Source organism: Tasmannia lanceolata, unplaced genomic scaffold (genome assembly GCF_043159265.1).
Source record: "Tasmannia lanceolata isolate RefF3 unplaced genomic scaffold, GAP_Taslan_0.1 ptg000008l, whole genome shotgun sequence".
Lineage (NCBI taxonomy): Eukaryota > Viridiplantae > Streptophyta > Magnoliopsida > Canellales > Winteraceae > Tasmannia > Tasmannia lanceolata.
The window spans coordinates 12,165,589-12,187,674 of record NW_027518685.1 but is presented as its reverse complement, the minus strand read 5'-3'; the positions used below and the strand labels follow the sequence as shown (position 1 = coordinate 12,187,674).

At 38.5% G+C, this 22,086-nt stretch overlaps 2 protein-coding genes across 5 annotated transcripts; one reads left to right on the top strand and one right to left on the bottom strand.

Moving 5' to 3' along the window:
* The first annotated feature begins 660 nt into the window (after nt 1-660).
* Nucleotides 661-3,250, top strand: LOC143884371 (pentatricopeptide repeat-containing protein At5g15010, mitochondrial-like). The gene has a single exon (XM_077387898.1). It carries the CDS (start codon nt 1,319-1,321, stop codon nt 2,900-2,902), a length of 1,584 nt encoding a protein of 527 aa, XP_077244013.1. The 5' UTR covers nt 661-1,318; the 3' UTR covers nt 2,903-3,250.
* Nucleotides 3,251-10,008: 6,758 nt separating this feature from the next.
* On the bottom strand, nt 10,009-21,965 carry CYCH;1 (cyclin H;1). Of its 4 annotated transcripts, none has more exons than XM_077387894.1 (15): nt 21,870-21,965; nt 20,057-20,129; nt 18,658-18,708; nt 18,270-18,348; nt 17,946-18,067; nt 17,774-17,847; nt 17,250-17,370; nt 17,078-17,146; nt 16,931-16,972; nt 15,141-15,218; nt 14,475-14,533; nt 14,264-14,348; nt 10,523-10,611; nt 10,335-10,412; nt 10,009-10,246 (listed from the first exon to the last, which is right to left on the bottom strand). In XM_077387894.1, the coding sequence occupies exons 2-15, from the start codon at nt 20,114-20,116 to the stop codon at nt 10,237-10,239; spliced, it is 1,017 nt and encodes a 338-aa protein (XP_077244009.1). In that variant the 5' UTR covers nt 20,117-20,129; nt 21,870-21,965; the 3' UTR covers nt 10,009-10,236. The 4 variants fall into 4 exon arrangements, with proteins under 4 accessions (XP_077244009.1, XP_077244012.1, XP_077244011.1 ...); XM_077387897.1 differs by having other exon boundaries at nt 10,009-10,240; XM_077387896.1 differs by having other exon boundaries at nt 17,946-18,064.
* Between the last annotated feature and the right edge of the window lie 121 nt (nt 21,966-22,086).

Sequence of the window (22,086 nt, the reverse complement as noted above, 5' to 3'; positions counted from 1 at the left end):
CCTTTTCCTAGGAAAATGATAGAATGCACCCCTTTTCATCCGTTCGGTTTGATTCGGTTTGGAGGTTCGGTTTGGACATATATATATATATATATATATATATATATATATATATATATATATATATATATATATATATGAGGAAAGTGTTTCTACTCGGTCCCCTAGATAAGCTTATCTACTCCTCCCTTTAAAAAAGTACAGTGGGCCCACGCTGTTTGGATGATCCAAAGCATTCATTTGATAGGTCTTAATATAGATAGGGTGTGCCCAAAAAATCAGCACCAAAGGGTCATCCTAGCCCTTCGTTTTGTAGTGCCTTGTGGTGCCCAGAATGGACACATATAAACGTCCACGTTTATATGCGTCCATTTTGGACACGGTGTGCCCAACAAAACGAAGGGCTAGGATGACCCTTTGGTGCTGATTTTTTGGGCACACCCTATCTATGTTAAGACCTATCAAATGAATGCTTTGGATCATCCAAACAGCGTGGGCCCATTGTATTTTTTTAAAGGGAGGAGTAGATAAGCTTATCTAGGGGACCGAGTAGAAACACTTTCCTCATATATATATATATATATATATATATATATATGTTCGGTTCGGTTCGGTTTGGAGTGTAAGCATGGAATCGGTTCGGTACCGAAACCGAACCCTTGCCACGCTTAATTTACTCCCAACCCCAATTTGTGGTGAGAAAATTAAAAAAACAGGTCTATATTAATCAAACAAAGACTATACAAATTGGAGGGTCAGGATCATCGAATCCCTCGTCCATCTAAGAGTTGAGAGAGCCACTCTAGCATGCCTCTTTGTTTTTGTACTGCATCAAAGATAAATCAAGAGATACTTTCCTTCACGTAGTTGCTCTCAGTTTCAACTGGCCGTGATATACCGCGACGATCTTTGTCCTCTTCCAGCTATGCCCCTGAAAACCAGAAAACCCTAATTTTTTCTCGTCTTAGGGTTAGGGTTTTCCTGTTTCAATATCTAGGGTTTTTGGCAAACAAGTTAAAGAACAGCAGCAGCGCTGCTGAAAAAAAGAGCAAAAAGGCCAAACAAAGTCCGGTTTCGGTCTCTCAATTAGGGTTTCTGCCCTTCTGAAATCGCGCAAAACCCTCCCTTCTTTTTTTTCCCTGTCTTAGGGTTTTCCTTTTTCTATTTCTAGGGTTTTGATTTCTGATAATTCCATAGATCGAAAAGAACAGCTTCTTATCTAGGGTTCTTGTTTCTGCCCCTCTGAAATCGCTCACCTCTCTGCCTGACCTCCCCTTTTTTGTTCTTTTCAAACTAATTTGCTTGTTAGGGCACGAAAATGTCGCATAAAAGACGAGCAATCGATGATCCTCCGTTATCAGAACAATACAAGAGAATACAAACCCAAACTGCAAACCCTTTACTTTTTCCTCCCTCGAATGCTATTCCATCCGGTTCTTCAATCCCTTCTCCGCAGCCGCGAAAACGTCCAACCTTTGTTTCGTATCTCGAAACCCCTAATTTGCCACCAAAAACTAAATTACTCTGCGACATCCTCTCCAACACTCCTTCAACCAATGTAGAGAACACACTCAACGACACTGGAATTAGGGTTACTCCAGAAGATGTAGAGGAGGTCTTAAAGCTCTCGTACGGATCACCCGGCCCCGCCGTGAAGTTCTTCCGGTGGGCTGGTCGCCAGCTCAGCGACAAGCACAGCCCATACGCCTGGAATCTCATTGTCGATCTGTTGGGTAAGAATTTGCTCTTTGATGCTATGTGGGACGCGATAAAATCAATGAATAACGAAGGGTTATTGTCTCTTGCAACATTTGCCTCTGTTTTCAGTAGCTATGTAGTTGCAGATCGTGTCAATGAGGCGCTCATGACCTTCGAGGTCATGGATCAGTATGGCTGCCCTAGGGACATTGTGGCATTGAATTCTCTGCTTAGTGCGATTTGCAGAGATGGGAAGACATCAAATGCAAGAGATTTTTTAGATACGGTGAAGGGCAAGATTCGACCCGATGCAGATACTTATGCAATTCTATTGGAAGGTTGGGAAAATGGGGGGGACGTTGCAAGCGCTAGGCAGACGTTTGGAGAGATGGTGATTCTAATTGGGTGGGACCCGGAGAATGTACCTGCCTATGACTCATTCTTGAATACGTTGCTCAAGGGTTCCAAGAGTCCGGGCAACATTGATGAGGCAATGAAGTTTTTCAGTATTATGAAAGAGAATAGGTGCTACCCAGGTTTGAAATTCCTTAGGAATGTGCTCGAAGAGTACTCCAAGTCAAGCAACGTTCGTGATTCTTCTGCTTTGTGGAAGGAGATGGTGGGGAGGTTCGCTCGCGCTGCTTCTTCTTTGTGGAAGGAGATCGTGGGGAGGAATGGTTGCATCCCCGACACGGGAATGTATAATTCGATGATCGCCTTGCAGTGTCATCTTAACAATGTAGATATGGCTTATCGGCTTTTGGATGAGATGGTTTTTGATGGGGCATTCCCGGATTCACAGACCTATAATGTCATGCTCCAATCTTTGATTAAGAGTAGAAAGTTACGGGAGGCTTCAGTTATATACAATGAAATGGTGAAAAATGAGTGCCTTCCCGACTATAGTAACTGTGACTCAGCAATTAGGGTTTACTTGGATTTTGGTGATTCAGATATGGCTATAAGAGTTTGGAAATGCATGGTTGAAAATGACATTACTCCCTTAGAGGATAGTGGGAACTCGTTGATTGTCGGGCTCCGTGACAACGTTAGGCTTTCAGAAGCATGCAAATATGCGGAGGATATGATTAATAGGGGCATCAAGTTAAACTCTTCGACATTGTCAAAGTTGAAAGCCAGTCTTCTCAAAGCGCGTAAAGGAAATGCATATGATCAGCTTCTAAGAAAATGGAAATCTCATTAGGAAGGACGCACTCCTCAATCCCGTAGCATTTTTAAGTGTTGAGGTGACAAAATCTTTTCACTTAGTTTTGGGTTTTTGTTCATGCATACTTCTATCCGCAACCTGGCCTTCACTGAGCAATTGAGTTTCTAATATGGAATCTGTCATCCACCTGATGGACATGTGAGCTACTTTGTCATGGGCTCTTTCTCTCAAGTTATCCTGTTCAATGTTATATTTATGAGCATGAGTGCCCCGGAAGACTCAAATATCTTTGTTTTCCCAGGCATTTCTAAGTTGTGTCCATTTATGTTTTGTTAGAAAATTTTCTACACTGGGATAATGGAATTCAGTTAAATTCTCTTCTTACTGGCTTCTGTGAGCAATTGAATTTTGCAACATTTTATGTTAATGAGTTGAATAGGTCTAACTTTTTTTGGAGAAATAAAAGCAGGATTGAATTGGTTTGCTCTTATACGTTCCTCTGAAGCATTCCGCTTAGTTATTAAAAAATTTATTTGCTGTGAGTTCTTTTTTAATTTTAATAAATTCGATGGGTCAATCAGTGGGTCGCAGATTTGATTCAGTTTTGGCCCTACTGTATTATTCAAAAACTTTTTTAACTTTCTAAATCAATAAAAAACTCACCACTCAGTGATTGAATTGACAGCATAACTCACTTTTACCTGGTCATTTCTTTGATTGGGTACCTGTTTCTAAACATTGGTTTTATTTTGATCTTTCCCCATCGTCTCCCATCCAGGATTTTGAGGAAATCCAAGATTCTAAAATCCGCGTATCCAAAAAAAGGCAAGCAGAGAGGAATGGGGGGAAGGAGACGGGGAGACTGGTTTTGTACTGGATGTGGATATCTCAACTTCAGATGGTGTAGCAGTTGTCGATGCTGTAAGATTGGTAGAGTAAAAGATAAATTTTGGCGATCTCCACCGTCAAAAGACCTTTCTTCTAAGCCAACGGAGGAAAGGTTAGAGGGGTTTTGGCCCGATTCTGGGAATATCTCAGTCAGCTCAATGGATGGGATTCCAACTTTAACTATCTCAGGGAAGGAGATGGAAGATTGTAGCCTTCTTTTAAAGTCTTGTCTGGTTGGTGGACTAAAATGGAACAAATGGAGCCTGACGGATATTTGGAAATGAGCCATGACTCTACGGAAAATCCCATCTCTTTCTAGGCCAGGCATTTTTGGTCCTGTTGAGATTTTATTTATGTTCCCTAGTGAAGCAATGGCTTCCAGGGTTCTGAAGATGGAAGAAAATGCATGTGGAAATTTCCTCTTCTCCCTCTCTGGGTGGAGTCCGGCTATTAGACACGAGGAAAGGGTGATTTGGATCAACTTCATTGGGATCCCCCTTCATGTATGGGCGACATCGACTGTCGAAGATTTGGGAAGGTTATTTGGAAGTCTTTAATGTGAAAATGAAAGGAAGCCATGGTCATTGTATGACTCACGCTTCGGCTCTTATCCTTACCTCGGATAGGGATGCAAAACCTTTCGTCCATATTCAGGTACAGGATATTAGTTTCAGAATCGATATAGAATCCCTGGCTTCCATGGCCCCGCCCAGTGAAATATCTAAGGATCCTTTTTATTCTCGAGTGGAATGGCCAAATAGGGCTTCCTCTCCCCTGATAGTTCCCTTGGATCTGCATCCATTGGTAAAACCTAAGAACCCTCGGCCCGTATCATCGTCCGAGTGTAAGAAGACCATGGGTATGGGGGAACAGTTCATCAAGAAGTCAGGCAGAGGTGAGATTTCAGATCGGCCAGAAGCTTTGAACTGGATTTAACTCAGCTGAGTCGCCCAGGTGGGTTTGCTTTGGGCGGTTCTCATGGTTTGCCTGTGGAATTCAAAATTCAAAATGAGCAGTCAAATCGGAATGCGTCCTTCGAGAAGCACCCTCTACAGGTAGGTATCTCCCAGGGCTTTTGTAAGGAAGCTACTTTAGCTACTTCAGCAGCTTTATCTCAACCAGGTGTGTCCTTAGGACATCAAGGTCAATCTGCCAAAAGGCTCCGGAAATTAAATTCGAAAGGAAAAAAGCTGTTGGGTGCCCTTTTGAGAGGCATCCTGGGACAAGAGCTGAGCACCCAGGTTTCATCTCTGAAATTTGGTCTATCCAAGACGTGTCAAATTTTGCAGCAAGCGATGGGACGCCAGGCGTGGAGAAGAGCTCTTACTCTTCCCTTATGTCGTAGCTTTTGGGCAAAAGATAAACTTTAGGTAGTGATGGGCTCTAGGTTAGAACTCTAATTGATTACACATAATCCGGTGTTTTGGGAAAGGTGCTTGTGGAAAGGAATAAGTACCTTCTCGGTCTAAGTTACTGACAGCTCTATCACCGCCTCCATTAACTGGGTGGCGGTGGCCTCGTTTCTATAAACTTTGGTTAAGGAATTATGACGAGGAGTAATAACATTACTTGACTAGCACGCTTTCTTGCCCTTATAAGGTTTGACAAACAAGGATTTGGAAAGGAAGTCTCTGGTTTCTTCAGAAACCGCGGAATTAGTTTAGTTCAGTTGTTACTCTGGATCTTAGTGCTTCGGAAACTCGAACTTTCAAACAAAGAAGGATAGAGTTAGTCGATTGTTCCGCTTGGATTAACACTCTTAAGGAAGTTCAAGCCCTTATATATAATGAGACTAAAGCATCCATTGAAGATCCCACTCCATGAGAGCTTGTCAAAAGGGAAATTAAAAAAAGGCAATGGCATCAGCTTAAAGAGGACTTTCTGCAGAATATGAAGGAGTTATTTCCACTGACAGGTTCTCGGAATATTAAGGATATCTGTGTTCCGGTTTACAAACTTCGTTTCTTTAAGAACAGCTTGGAAGATGAGAAAAAGGTGCGCCGAATTAGTTGGGAGGCAGACCGTCTTATCTGTATCGAAAAGCTAGAGGAACTAATTGCTACTCTTGAGGACCCGATGGAAGAAGTCCCTACACCCGAGTTTCTTTAAGAACAGCTTGGAAGATGAGAAAAAGGTGCGCCGAATTAGTTGGGAGGCAGACCGTCTTATCTGTATCGAAAAGCTAGAGGAACTAATTGCTACTCTTGAGGACCCGATGGAAGAAGTCCCTACACCCGAGTTTGCTATTGTGTTCTTCTCTAAAGAAAGGGAGTTGTAGGCGAGCGTTGAATTCTTCCTTAGTAGATTAAGGAAATGCTCCTAGATTTGGTTTTGTTTTTATATAGTCGTAGCTAGTTTTTTGGGGATCCCTTGCCTTGGGACTTCTGGGAAGAGTATGGAATTTTTTGGGAAATTAAGGGTCTTTTCGTTTAATTTGTGGTACTTATGACGTTTTTAGTTCTGTTAGCTGGTCGTAAGATGGTATTTAGTATGGTGGTCCAGAGAGATAACAGGAGTAATTGGCCCATATAATGTCGATTTTTAGGTGCTCCAAGGATAGTAGTAGATCCTCAATAGCTTGAGAGACCATGGTCTTTCGCTTGTCGAGGCATTGCTGCTTGGAAATTATTTTACTCGGCTATTAGCAATGGAATATGGAGACATTGCGTTTAGAGAAGTGCTGGGGCTTTTTGGAGGTTGATTGATGAAGTTGATGATTGTAGGTTGGAATCATGGTAGTGCAGGACAAACGTTGGGCATGGTCAAGGAAAGATTCTTTTGATTGTAGTGCATGACCAGCCCATGGCATGGTGCAGAAAGAAAGGGCCCAGACTGCTATTGTTTTTGTTTTTGGCTTAGGGTATGCCCTGGCCAGCTTTATTTGATATTATGCAACGCCAGGTGGGACTCCTGGTCCCTAATGTAACTTTCATGGTATCAATGAAAATATGTCAATTTTCAAAAAAAAAAAAATTGATCTTTCCCCTCTCAAAAGCAATGATGAGTTTGCAGCGGATGGCTTTGACCATGGACATGGCAAACTTCTCATGTACTAGGTATTCTCCAAGCTGCTTGTGTAAACTCACTTGCAAAGTCCTGCCTGTCTTGATATTGCGTTACCTTGGGTGGAACCATGTAAATCTCCTTGGCGCCATGAAAGAGTGACAACTTTGAAATTTGACACAGAGTATACTCTTGTCCATAGTTACTAGGGTAGGAAACGAATTTGGAAAACGAAACGTGAAACGGAAACGGGAAACTCATGAAAAAAATATAGGGGAAATGAAAAATGAGAAAATAATAGAAAATCGTCGAAGTTCCACACATGTTTCCTACACGTTTGACATGTGTTCTCTACTAATGTTGCATACGTTTATCACGCGTTTCACACATGATTTACATAAGTTTCTCATGTGTCCCATGCGTTTCAGAAACATTTCTCCAATTTTCTTATCATGTTTTGGAAACGTTTCCAAAACATGGGAAACACTTTTTAGAGGAAACGAGTTTCCCACCCGCGAGAAATGCGTTTTAAGGGAAACGGGTTCCCCACTCGCCCAAGGAGTTTCCGGCAACTATGCTCTTATCAACTATCCATTTCTTATGCTCTTAACCTTGCTTCATGCATCTACTATAGACCATCTATTCTTACTATGCTGCTATCATGCATACAATGATCTGGTACATGCATCACAATGCACAAAACTTATCCTACTTCTAGGCTTTCACATTTTCGAACTTCAATTCCGAGGATTTGCTTAGCAGGGGACATTTTTATGACAGCCTTGAATACTGCACATGTTTATACAAATTATTTCAGTGTTACGCCAGTCGCAATGCACCAGAAAGACCTAATGATCAAGATAAACAATTTGGAAATATCCTTGATCCAAGTTTAGCACTGTATACCGGTCTGCAGGACTAGGATTCGAGATTCTATTTTGAGGAGTGTAGCTTAAAAGAGTAATGAAACTGGCCAATTATTGGAGCCAATGATGATTGCCTCCATTCTCTTGCTCTAGCTATGTTCTCTTCTATGCACACGCTTCTTTTGGAGTCGTCGTCCACACTATTTTTTGATGAGGCCATTTTGGACTGCAGTCTGGAGGGCTTGGAAGTGCATGATTATGTATCTTTGCTGTCAGTGATACATCTATTTTTCTGAATATTTTGGCTCATTTCATTGCCACTAAAGTGTGTTTGTTTCTTCATTCTTACTATGCTTTTGGCTGTCTAAGATCATAATCGTGGATTCCATCATCTTGTGGACATGGTATTAGTCCTTGCTCACTTTTTTATATGTTTTGGTATAGTCTCTGTAAATAACCCCCACCAAATAGTCTGTGTAAAGGCTTCATTTATTCCAGTAGCAGTGAACAGCCACCACAAGTTGAGATGGTGTCTGTCAACCCTGGTGTAGAATACAGAGTTCTGAAATTCATAAACTTCTGGAATGAATATAGCTTTGGAATAGCATTTGAAAAGAAGACTATTTAGATCACAACTTAAAGAAAACTTGTCACAATCCGTCTTACTCTTATTAATTCCATTTCTTCCTCTTATTAATTCAATGGAATGTGATTTCATTTGTTTACTTGCTCTTCTGCTTGTATGGGAGGGAATGCCTGTGCAGTTAGTTATTTCTGAGTGTTGTTGTTGATTGTTAGTTCTAACTTCAGGTCAAAACTCTAATATATAATCTGATAACAAAGTGCAACTCAACATGTGTGCTTCCACCCTCTGTGCAACTCAACATGCGTGCTCAGTTTTGTTTTGGATTTTGAGAACCGATTGCAAGTCTAAAACTGATTACTGTTTTGGACCAGTAATCAGTTCTCAAAATCTAAAACAAACAGGGCCTTAGCTTTTCTTGGCGGAACCATAGAAGAGGGCTTATGGCTCAAGGACCTGAGATCATTCAATCAAGGTGGTCTGAACAGAATTTTGCCGGAATTATGGTAGCCGCTATTGCTCATATTTTTCGTAACCGCTAGAGTTGAAGTCGAGAGCCACTGATTAGATAGTTGGGATCATGCGTATGATTTTAGTTATATCAACTTCATAACAGAACTATCAAATGATTGATCGAGATTGTCATGTGCCTGAGCCTATACTTGGCTTAGGCTTCTCATGATATTATTTCCCTTTTAAGTTTGTAACGTATAACGAGATTTAAGGCTGTAATGTGTGGAGATTTGGAGAGTGGGAGTTCTATAAACTCCACCCTCTTAGCTGATCGAGAACACACCATGCAATAGAGAAAATCCGCGTAAGAGGAAAAATGACACTGCCATTGGAAGAAGAGATCACATCCTCTTTTTGCAAACACTGCATTCTACGTAGTTTTGCAATAATCCTCATAATACAGATCCTTCATCTGAGGGTTTCTACCCAGACATGAGGTAAATGTGACTGCTTTCAAACATTTTTAACCATTCAATGATTGAACTTGAAACTGGGTTGTCAATTTTTTCTTGATAGTCAATATGAATGCCATTTTTCAAGCACTAGAAATTATTTGATGGAGATATGGTAAGAGACCCAGATCTTAGGACGATCAATGTTTTCTGGCTACATTAATGAGCAATCAGATGACAGTTTCCGTTGTTACTCATTAAAAGAAAGAGCAAACACAAGAAATTGGTTGTCCTGAGGTTGCTTATCATTTTTGGGTCCCCCAATTACTTTTTATTTGCTAGTAACAGCTCTGATTTCTTCTTCCAAAAAGAAGGTATAGGAACAATGGTTGTGGGATATAACTCCTTGCAGTTTACTCTGAATTACATGGGGTATCTTCATCAACTGAGATGGAACAGTGTTAAATTATAAAGAAACTAGACTGGAGTTAATGAGCCCCCTTTCTGACTGAAATTGCTTCTATTTTATTTTCATTTACTGTGTTATAACCTGGTTCTATAGTTTTCATCAAAAATTTGGGAAAATTACAATGTTTTCATTGGAATTCCGTGTGGCTCTGTGCGAAATCCATGGAGGACCTGGTTTTGAACGGATTAGATGAACAAAATGTATATTATAAAATAGGAAAAAAACCCTCCAAATGGATAATTAAATATAAGAAAGGTACACATTCTTGATCAAGCAGGGATGCATTACTGGTCCTTTTGACAGTGGGATGCACATCCCACCAGGACATTCTTAGAATCATTCATTTTCATGTACATCTTCTGCAAAAAAAAAAAGGTAATAAATTGGGTACCAGAGAGTATTTCAGTCATATTATATGCTAAAAACAATTTTCAACTGCAATTTCTTTTTCTGTATTTCTTTCAATTATTATCTTAATAATGTTACTGACACAATTAATGAAACTACAATTTTCTGGAAGTCACAATACACCAACAAATGATGCGGGTTTGGAGTCCCTCTTGTCAGGGTAGATTACAAATCAAGTTTTTCCAGACTGCTCAACTGTGATTCCCAGAGCCTGATGCAATCTTTGCCAAATAACCAACAGAACATTTTCACCTGAAACTTGTAATATACCAGTAAGATAAATACATTTAAGTTGATGATTGATGACAAAAGTATAGAAAACAAAGAGCAAAAGTACAGAACATACGATCCAGTAGGTACTGCTAGCATTTCACTTGAAGTCCTTTTCGACTTGTGCTTTGATCTCTTTTCTCGCTTCTTCCCCCTGCCACAACCATTACTATGCTTGAGATGAGAGCTGATAACAAATAATTCACATTGATAGGAAGAAAGGCGAAAAGAAAGATAGGATTCTGAATGTGTGTTAGAAGGTACTCGTCTTGTGAGCTTGGATCCCAACAGTTCTTCAGCTTCCGATCTATATGCCTCATATCCTTGGCTGAAGGGATTTTGAGTTTCCTCTCCTGTAAAAAAAATGTGATCAATATATAGCTGCACTTAACCATGTGAACTAATTTGATCAACATATAGTAGTCCCAAGCCTCACATTTTCTGCAGTTAGCGTCAAAAGCAAATGCATTCTACTCTACCCACATTTACAAGGAATACTTTTCTTCCGTAACACAGCTGCTGTAAAGATTTTTGTTGTCCAGTAACAAAAATCATGCTGTGATATCACTTAAACACCAGATAATCAGTGTTGCATCAGTGTGTGATACAAATCAACATGATATGCATGTCAACAAGCCACATGAAAAATAGATTGCAGAATTGTCTGATATAAATATAAGCTATTGATACCGGCACTACCATGTTTTAACAATTGCACAAACTCAGCTTGTCTTTTCTGATTTAATTGGCTTAATAACTGTTGACACCTGTTTAAATAATAAAAGACCAGAGAAGTTGGTGCAATTATTAAAACATAGTAGTGCAAAGGGGACTCCAGGTTGATGGACTTTCTGGAATTGGAAGAAGTTGAAGTTCCTCGTGAGGAAATGGATGAACTTTTGGCAATAGGAGATGTCTTCGGAATAGGTTTTGATGATGATTTGGAAGCCACAAAAAACTTATTTCGCTCTATGGCTATCAGAAACCTGAAGGAACACAGAAAAGTTGGGAAGCAGAATGAGGATAAGGGGGCCGAGGGTAGTAACCCTATATGAAAGGCCTTTCGCGCCCACCCCCCCCCCCCCCCCCCCCCGCAGGAAAAAGAAGTGAGAAAAAGGAAAAGAGAAAAGCAAAAGAAGAAAAAGAAAGATATGGTATAATAGTGGGAGAATGGAAAGAAGCTGATCTAGGGTTGGGACTTGGGAGATGCTAGAATCTGAGTTGAAATGTAGTGTCTATGCAAATAAAAATAATAATTGCAATGCAGTCTCACATCCATGGAACAAACATATGCGAAATGAGAGAAGAGAGGAGAGGAGTGGAGGAAATTTGCGTGAAAGAGTAAATGCTGATCTTTTTTTCATTAGCTTTTAGTGAGTGTTCTCCATGGATTTGAGGAGAATGTTTGTGTGGAAAAGAGAGTATTGATCTGTTCTCTAGGCAGTTTTAAATATCAGCTTCATAGGAAACAATTGGGAAACTTTACAGAGAGCACGGATATACATGATGCCACTTATATGACAATCTAATCTTACGGTGTGTAGCGAATATAATAAGATTGCATTGTGCATACTAAGAACATAATATTGCCTACCGTGTTATATCGTACATTTATCATAACTTGATGCATTATTTAATATGCCAGTGTGTGTAAGACATTACATGTTATGTTTAGGATACCTTTTTTTTAAAAAAGATGACATATTTTATTAATATTGAAGAAGCGTTCGGGACCAATAGTTCCATCCCATAATACAAAATATTAAAACAGACTGGACCGGCATACCGTGACCAAAACAAAATGAAATAAACAAAACATACCCCATTGGAGTATAAGCATTCATATTCTAAACAGCAGACTATATCATTTACACCTTCTGACAAACATTATGTGACTACCACAAACACCTGCTTAGACCACAACTTACTTCCAACCACCATCATAGAGTCTCAAAGACAACACCTTCGACTTTAGGAATAATTGGAAGCACAAAACGGATCGCAAATACCTTCGTAACCCTTACACTTCCGAACTAATGCACACCCAGGAAGGGAACCATAGCTAAAGCATCAAGACAAGAAACCAAAGCAACGAATCTCTCAAGCTACAGTTGAAGGAGGTAAATTCTAGATAATCAACAAGTCGATTATAGAGCTATTTAGTCAGTGGATACCTGGGAAGGTGCATCCTTCAGGCTCTTCAGCCTCAATAATAAAGTTTCAGAAAACAAAGCCCCACCTCAAAACCTTCTAACATCTCCCAACCCTTATCTAGATCAGCTTCTTTCCATTCTCCTAGGATTATACCATATCTTTCTTTTTCTTTTTCTTTTGCTTTTCTCTTTTCCTTTTTCTCACTTCTTTCTCCTTTCTCCCCCCCCCCCCGCCTTCCCCTTTTTTTTTTGGGCTGGGAGGCCTTTCATATGGGGTTACTACCCTTAGGCCCCTTATGCTCATTCTCCTTCCCAACTTCTCTGCGTTCCTTCAAGTTCCTGATAGCCATAGAGCGAAATAAGTTTTTTTTTGGCTTCCAAATCATCATCAAAACCTATTCTGAAGACATCCCCTATTGCCAAAAGTTCATCCATTTCCTCACGAGGAACAACTTCAACTTCTTCCGATTCCAGAAAGTCCATCAACCTAGAGCCCACTTCCAGAAAGTCCATCAACCTAAATAGCTCTATGATCGACTTGTTGATTATCCAGAATTTCCCCCTCAACCGTACCTTGAGAGATTCGTTCTTTCGCTTCAATTTTTTGTCTTGATGCTTTAGCTATGGTTCCCTTTCTGGGTGTGCATTAGTTCGGAAGTATATGGGTTAAGAAGGTATTTATAATCCATTTTGTGCTTCCAATTATCCCCAAAGTTGTTGAAGGTGCTGTCTCTGAGACTCTAGGATGGTGGTTGGAAGTAAGTTGTGGTCTGAGCAGATGTTTGTGGTAGTCACATAATGTTTGTCAAAAGGTGTAAATGATACAGTCTGCTGTTTAAAATAGGAATGCTTATACTCCAATATTTATGTTTTGTTTTTGTCCCGGTATGCCGGTCCAGTCTGTTTTAATATTTTTATTGCGGGATGGGACTACTGGTCTTGAACGCTTCTTCAATATTAATGAAATATGTCATCTTTTAAAAAAAAAAGTATCCTACACATAACATGTAATGTCTTACACACACTGGTATATTAAATAATGCATCAAGTTATGATAAATGTACGATATAACACGGTAGGCAATATTATGTTCTTAGTATGCACAATGCAGTCTTATTATATTCGCTACACACCATAAGATTAAATTGTCATATAAGTGGCATCATGTATATCCGTAACTCTCTGTAAAGTTTCCCAATTGTTTCCTATGAAGCTAATACTTAAAACTCCCTAGAGAACAGATCATCACTCTCTTTTCCACACAAATATTCTTCTCAAATCCATAGAGAACACTCACTAAAAGCTAATGAAAAACATATCAGCACTCGCTCTTTCACGCAAATTTCCTCCACTCTTCTCTCATTTCGCATATGTTTGTTCCATGGATGTGAAACTGCATTGCAATTATTTTTTTTATTTGCATGGACTCTACATTTCAACTCACATTCTCAAATTCCATTTATTGATAATATGAAGGAGCACACTTTGGTTTCCACTCTGACATCAAAACAAAACGTTTCTACGTAAAAGAGTAAAAAATTGTTTCTCAAACAATTTTAAACATCTGCAACTACAGACAAGGGGACATGTATTTGTATGACAGGTATGCACGGATCTAAGCAGATAGCTAATTACTTAGCTGTATCTGTACTCTATTTGGTTTCTACTCTTGATTCATGGTTCATCACGAATCAAGAGCCTCGTTCTAGTCTTGAACACAGACCAAGAGTCGAAACAATAACACTAGATGAATTCATGATATCTATTTATCATTGTCATAATATTCCAGTTAGTTCTAGAAATTGAAGATAATTAGAAAATCCAAGAAATGTTAAAGTTACGGAAGTATTACCCAAGAATCAATAACATTAAAGGATTCATTTAGCGCTGATTTAGTGTGGGCAAAACGTTGTCGAGAGAAAATGCTCTCCAGGTATCTGCAAAGGTCACACAATTTGGAACAGAGGATTTAAATATCAACTGTAATAAAGAAAACAAATTTAGCTGCAAGACAGTAATGGAAATTAAAGAAATATAAGGATACTATGGAGCGAGTTTGGAACCTCTCAAAATCCAGGATTCTGTGTACCTCATTCGATCTATGTAAAGCAGCCAATGCCAACTGCAGACAAAGAAGAAAAAGGAACATGACTTTGACAACTAAAGAAATTCTAAAATAAGGACTAAATAGAGGGCGAACTAATCAATTTCTCAAGAAAAAGAAAATCCCCACATAAGACATGGCTCACATTTTTCTAATATACAACTTAGAGCCCGTGTCCTGAAGAATATATACAGGGAAATGTTATCAGCACTACTGTATTTTGATGATCGCACTTCTCACTTTATTAAAAGTACGGTATGGCCCGCACCATAGGATGATCCAAACCATCCATTAGATGGGCCACAACCTAAATAAGTTGTGCCCCAAAAATCATTTCCATAGGTTGATCCTAGATCCTAACCCTCCGATTTGAATGTTGGAAGGTTGATCCTAACCCTCTATAGATTGGAGGGTTAGGATCAACCTATGGAAATGATTTTTGGGGCACAACCTATTTAGGCTGTGGCCCATCTAATGGACGGTTTGGATCATCCTATGGCGCGGGTCATACCGTACTTTTAATAAAGTGAGGAGTGTGATCATCAAATATAGTACAGTGCTGATAACATTTCCCTATGTGTGTGTGTGTGTGTGTGTGTGTGTGTGTCGTAATGATGAAGAATACCTGCCCAGGAGGGAAGACAAGTGGTGCATCAGTCAGCATAATTTTATCTACCTCCATCTTTGCAGTTTCTCGCAAATCCTAGAAAGATATTTAAACAAAGAAATAATAATACGTCCCATTAAAGGAAAAAGTATCACTCATGATGCAATCTAAATCTAGCAAGCCAATGTAAATTCACAAGAATTTCATTTCTAATTATAATGCGAAAGAAAACAGACTGCCGTGCAGATACGCTGACATCCACCGATAAGGAGACACCTATAACACCGCTGCACTTGCAACAAGTGCAAAAACATGGATGATAACAAGATCATCATACACAATATCCAATAAACATGCCAAAACAATGAATTGACAACAATTTTATATAGATGTATAGGGTGCAACAAGCGAAGTAGACAAAAAAAATAGCATGAAGATTATGAATAGAGCGGAGGTAGTTTAGAGATTAATAGAATAAGATGGAGCCAAAGGAATGGTTAACAGAAGGTTTGGCTGCCATGATGAATGAGATACTAATAACTAAAATATGATCCGAACGGGATATTAGAAAATAAGGATAGAAAGTGTCATATGGGAGAAGGATACTTGGATTGGTTAACGGATAATTAGTTATGGCTATTTATCAAGTGATAAGTATTAGGTTCCAGTGTAATATCTCGAGGAGATCCAACCACACAATATATTTATTCTCAAGTAGTCAAATGAAAGAAAAATTTGGTATATTATTGTATGTAAAGATTGGGTATAGTTGGATTGTTTAATGATATCAAAACTTCAAGAACTAGGAAAAGTATATCCATTGAACCAGCAGTCCTCCCCAGGACCATAGTTATAACATTTGAGAAAACATTAGAACATTTGTGGAATAATTCACAATATTTTTACAATGCGCAATTTTATGAACTATTCAAGATTTTTTTCTAAAATATGCAGACAATTTACTCAAGTCAAAAGCTCACATAACTGAAAAAAATACATGCCAAAAAAGAAGAGAAAATCCTGCACATTGAGAAAGAGGGAAGTGGTGAGAGAATGAGGCAAAGAGCGCAGTATTCAAAAGGGTTATCTTTTATTATCTTTTTCCTTAGCCTCTTTCCACTTGCTTTTTAATCGATGCAAATGACCCTTTTTAGAGACATTTTTTAAAATTGCCCCCATTTTTTAAAAAAAAAAGATAGCACTAATAATAGGTAAAATAACATGATTGAGAATCTTCTTTTTGGGTTGTAGATAACTTGAAATGTTTTTTTATGCAAAGGATAAAAGTACTCGGCAAACGCTTAGCTTTATAAGCTGGCGGCACTAAATGGTGGCAATGGTGCTCTCCTCCCTCTGACATATTTGGATTTTTCTGAACATTTTCCGAATTTCCAAAATTTTAACTGACCATGTTTTTCCATATCCAACTTCATCACCATGATCAAGATGAAAGTTGAATCAAGAGCAAGACAAAAACTTCAACCTCATCAGCTGCCTTACTTTCTAGAGAAAGGAAGCTTCGCCGGACACCAGGTTATAGTCCCACTGATGCTAGGTATGGGTCTTCCTGAGCTGACTTATGCACCATAAAATAAAAGAAATAAAATCCATATGATAAACCACTAACCCAACCAGTAGCTAGGGGGCATATCTATGTTGAGAACAATTTCAAGTTTTGACAAATTACAAAGATGATCACTGTAATTCACCTCTATGATGCCACAAAGGATTTAAGAGTAACAAATCATATTGCAGTATTGCACTAAATAAGGAACAGCCACAAAAACTAATAAAAAAAACACAATTACCTTCAATTTTTCTAGCTGGTCATTATTTGTTTGCAAGAACTCCTGGAGACCCAACACATAACGTTAAGAATCCAGAACTGCAAGTAGCAAACAACACACACACACACACGCACGCACAAGTATGAACATGAACACGCCTTAGCACACCTCCATATCATTAACGAAACCTTCAATTGATCGATAGGGTGCATAAACAATAAGATCAAATCCCAGGCTCTGCAAACAATTGAGCATTAGAAAAGTCAATAAGGCATAGATGCAATTAGAGAGGAAAAGACAAGAAACACAAAAAGAAATAGCATGTGAAGCATATCCATGCCTGAAGAACAATCATTTCATTATTGAGAATCACTTGATGGTCCTGTTGAATCCCCTTGCCAAGCTCCTCCGCTGATACATGATTCTCTTCTACCTTGCAAGATGCATATATGCAAGTTAGCCTGCACATATAAAAAAATTGGCTTTAATTTTATAGTAAAGACATTTTGAAATAATAACTACTGGAAATGCTACAGTTTAGGGACAATTCTACATGAGATTAGAGACCTAGTGCATCACATAAGAAATTCAAGGTTGAGAAAACATGGCAGTGTACACTGAAGTGAGGGACCATAGGATCCCGAGGAATATGTTATCCCAACAGCTAAAGCTTTCAGTTGAAAATTTAAAAAAAAACTTATCTTAGTGTCAAAACAGATGTCCTAGTAAAATCTTATTTTCTATCCAGTATAGCTTGATCAAGCATATCTTTCTCAACATGATGATGATAACAAATAGCTCATGATTAGGATTGAACCCTTAAGAAGTACATAAAAAAAAGGAAAAACACAAAGTAGAACTTACATTATGTGTTTTGGGTGATGCTCCATTACAGACCATTGCAAATAAAACCTTTTAAAGTATATGATGGCTGTTGCCTGCGAAACACGAACCAGTTTCATTGTATGAAGCAATGATGATGCAACCTCTACATGTGCCGTTTGATTTCTACAGACTAGGAAACAAAATTGCCAACCTGAATTTTATGTGGGAATCTAAATGCTCCACAAACTTCTTGAATTTTGTGCTCATAAAATACCCGCATAAGTTGCTCCTCTTCAGCATTAAGTGGCTTTGGAAGGGAATGCCGCTCACCTGCTGAGAGCAAACAAATATAAGATTGCAACTGGTACATTTACATCATAAAAAATTGACGGACAAAGAACCTAAAAATTTAAAATCAAATTGGCAAACTAGACCAATATGAAGAGTTGATTCATTGATTGAAAGAATTAACTCTTTACAGAGTGCAGTAGCAAATTGACACATATGAAGTACAATGGAGGTAGAAAGTAGTTACCATTATCTTTGGCATCAAATTGAGGTTCCGGGTATGATAATGATCCATCAACATCTACTTCCATACGTGTAGCTCCGTACTTCCAAGGAATATTAGATAATAAGATCAATGAAAAAAATGTGCTATTTGAAAGTCAATAAGAAACATAGATTTCTTTGAATAGCAAGTCTGTGCATAGATTGGGGGTCATACCCCACCAAATGAGATAGCATGGTAACATTTACAATAAGAATATCGGTCGAGGGTTTTGCAGATTGCTACATCACAATTGAGATACGAAGACAAAACTACTCATGATAAACCTTTTTTATTAAATGAAACCAAATTATTAAAGATATAAATTCATACTAAAACATACATCAAGAAAAAAGCAAGACAGGATGAATACCTGCTCAAGAGTTTTTATAGCTCTTTGATTTGCAGCTTGGTATTTTTCCATCTGTAGAGTGAAAACAGGCCAAACTAATAGTCAGATAGAGCTTACAAGATCTACATGGGAACAACAAACCAAATATAAAACAGGCTCATCATAGAACATAAAACTTTAATAAAATAGCTATGCACAGCAAGAATATGAAGGGTATATAGGCCGAGAAAGACAACACACTTAACGGAAAACTAAAAAGAGGCCATTTAGGCTCAGGCAAGTAATTGTCATCGGAAAACCAAAGCACATCTTCTTCCATTTGCATAATATCTTTTGAATTTGATGTGATGATGTACAGTAATCAGTTCATCGTGTTAAGCTTGATCATACAATAAACAGATCTAACATTGGAATGAAAAGCAGAAAATGGAGGTGATCAATGGCCATTGCAACATAAAGACTCATTGCAAGTCAATACTCAAGCAAGAAATGGCCAAATCTAGACATAAAGTGGTTAATTTATCCTATATTGGGCTGTTTCGTCTGCGGATAAGTGGAATAAAACGTATTCCTGGATTCCCCTCCCCCTGCTGTTTCGTTGCACTATGGAAGCGGAAACAGAGATTCTTCTCACCCCCATTTTCTCGCTTATCTGTGCATTTATGGGCGAATTTCATTCCAGCTCATATCTGGAATAAAATTCACTTCCATTTTCGTCGGGGGGTTGGGTTGAGCCTGAGGGATTCAAGGGTGTACGGGATTTAGGGCGAAATTCCTAAATTTTTATCCACACTCCAAACAGCCCTATAAGCAAACAAGGTGCAAGAATTTACAAGATCATCTGCTCGAATTTAATTGACTTACTAGTTACTACTATAACTCAGGTAGAGCCAACAAAACAATGTCGCAAACCCTCAATTTATTTTAAAGACTCCAATGAGAACAATTGTGCTTCTTCATAGGAACAGAGTTTTCCAATTAGAACTCTCCTAACGTCATTAGATTGCCAAGCAAAGTGCATCTTCTGCTAAGATAGGTACTTTAGGGCTGTCAATGTCAATTGGGATTGTGCACCCGTTGATATAGCTGGGCCTTCCTTCATTTTTAGTAATGTTTTGTTGGTTGGGATTGAGCTCCCTCGAATTTAGCGTTTTCCCCTTTTGGCTGTGTTTCTCTACCATAAATTTCTGTCTCTTCTAAATAATTGTGTTATCCATCAAAAACATAAATCTCGACGTAAAAAGATTTCATGGATTGGAATTCTGTTACCTTTGGAAAACAAAATATTGGTACAAAAAATATGATATCGTGTTTCAGCAAATAAAATACGCATGTAATTTGCATTTTATTCGAACTACTTTTGCATCCAATATCGAAATATGGCACTAGACAGGAAAATAAAAATGTAATATAGCGTTACCAAAGCCTGCAGGGTGAAAATCCACTTCGCCTTATGAGTTGACGTCTGAAAATCGGCCATTGCTACTCGAACCCTAGTCCAACATAATAACACGGTTCATTTATGGCATATTAGTCCACCATAATAACATAATGAAACACAATACTTGCCAAACTGTTACATATCACGGTTCTTATTTGCTACATTTTTAACTACAGCATAAATACTATCACAAGTTCATATAATCCCAAGACAATGAATAAGAGGGGTTTCTTTTTTTGGAATGGTAATGAATAAGAGAAATACTATGTAATGTATCTACAAAAGACTTTGTACAAAAAGAAAGAAGATGCATATCAATCCTTCCTTTGACTGTTTTTTTTTCTTTTTTCTTCCATACCTCTTTGTTTATAGTGTGCAATTCACATGCAACAAAACTACCCAAAATACACAGCATTGAAGATTTAAAAAAAAAAGATCTTCAAATCAACTTCTAAGAATAAGAGAAATAAAACTCATAAGAGAAAGATTCGCAAAGCAACTCATAGGAGAAAGCCCAAGTGAGAACCATATTCTATTCTCCTGCCATAGCGCTCCATGTATGTTTCAAATTTTCTTGCTTGATCATTGATTGGTTCTTATCTAATCCACCGTATATTCCATACATCTCAGAGTTGAAATTATTCAAACTTTATTGTCGATTGAATGAGTTGTTTATTCTGTTAAATTCCAATGAACCAGCCTGATTTTGTCAAATTTCTCGTGTAGGCTCATGTTGAGGATCTTGAAGAAGAATTCAAGCTTCTTAAGAAGCTCTCCCATCTGAACTCTATTGTGAGTGATCTCTATCATTCTCGTGCCTTTAAATCTCTAAGTGCCTATACTGCTTTTTTTTTTTACTGCTTCTGTTTATCAAACAACATTCTTTGATTTTTATCGAAGGGAGGCAAACACATTAAATATTATGCTGGAATTTGTTTAGGTGTATCCATATCATCATTGCTCAGGAAGTTTGGCACCTTCCTAGAGGCTGTAAGTCATTGTTGATCTTCAAATAACTGGGAATAGGCATTCAGAAAGACTGATGTATGTGCATTATTGTTGGACACGTTATAATAATGTACACAAGGGATTGGAGTGTCTCTACAGGAATGGAATTATGACAATTAAGAGAAAAGATTTGCAATCCACAACATTTAAAATGAAAATAAGAGAAAAGAATGAGAGACAACTGGCAAGTGATAGATTGTGGGTTAGAATATGGGATCTATAGAGTACAACTGGCGTGATGAGCTGAAAGAGGTGGGGATTTTGATCAAGATGATAGAATGTGGTGGGTATGATTCTGAGTCCAGGGCCATAAACTAATATCAGACCAGTTGTTTTCTGAAAACTAACAAATGATCTGAAAACACTAACAAGTGATCTGAAAACTCGCCACGAGAAATGAAACCACGAATTCACTAGAATAAAATTAAAAGAAAAAGAAACTCCCGAATTAAACAAAATAAAAAGAAATCGAAACCCTAAAGAAGCGACAAAATGCATATCTATTCAGCCAAAACAAAAATCCATCAATACCCCCATGTTCGGCCACTTTTTCAGCCAAATCAAAACCTTCGTTCCTCTGTTTCACAACCAGCCCAGTCTTGCCACTTTCCCCTCAACACCCGTTTCGTTAAACCCATTTAAGCATTTCCAACCTCAAACCCTTTTCCCTTGTTTTGGGCACAATCAGATTTTGAAAATTGTGGTTGTATGTTTTTCTTGTGTTGTGTTTGTTTGTGTGTGTGTGTGAGAGAGAGAGAGAGAGCGAGAGAGACAGCGAGCTGACCTCTGTTTTTTGGTCGTGGGATGATCTTCCGAAGCAGGTGCGGAGCCAGGAATTTTCTTCAGGGGGGGGGGGGAATTTGCTTGAGCGTGGGAGCCAAGAGGATGTCTCTTGTAGCACGTTAGGGCCCACCGCTTTACACTACACTTCATATTTTGATGTAATGGGGCCCACTATTTACACATGGTTGGAGTCCACTATTTTACACCCATGCATATAG

Bases quoted from the DNA above. Each gene is read 5' to 3' on its own strand.
- LOC143884371 (XM_077387898.1), top strand. From the start codon at position 1,319: ATGTCGCATAAAAGACGAGCAATCGATGATCCTCCGTTATCAGAACAA.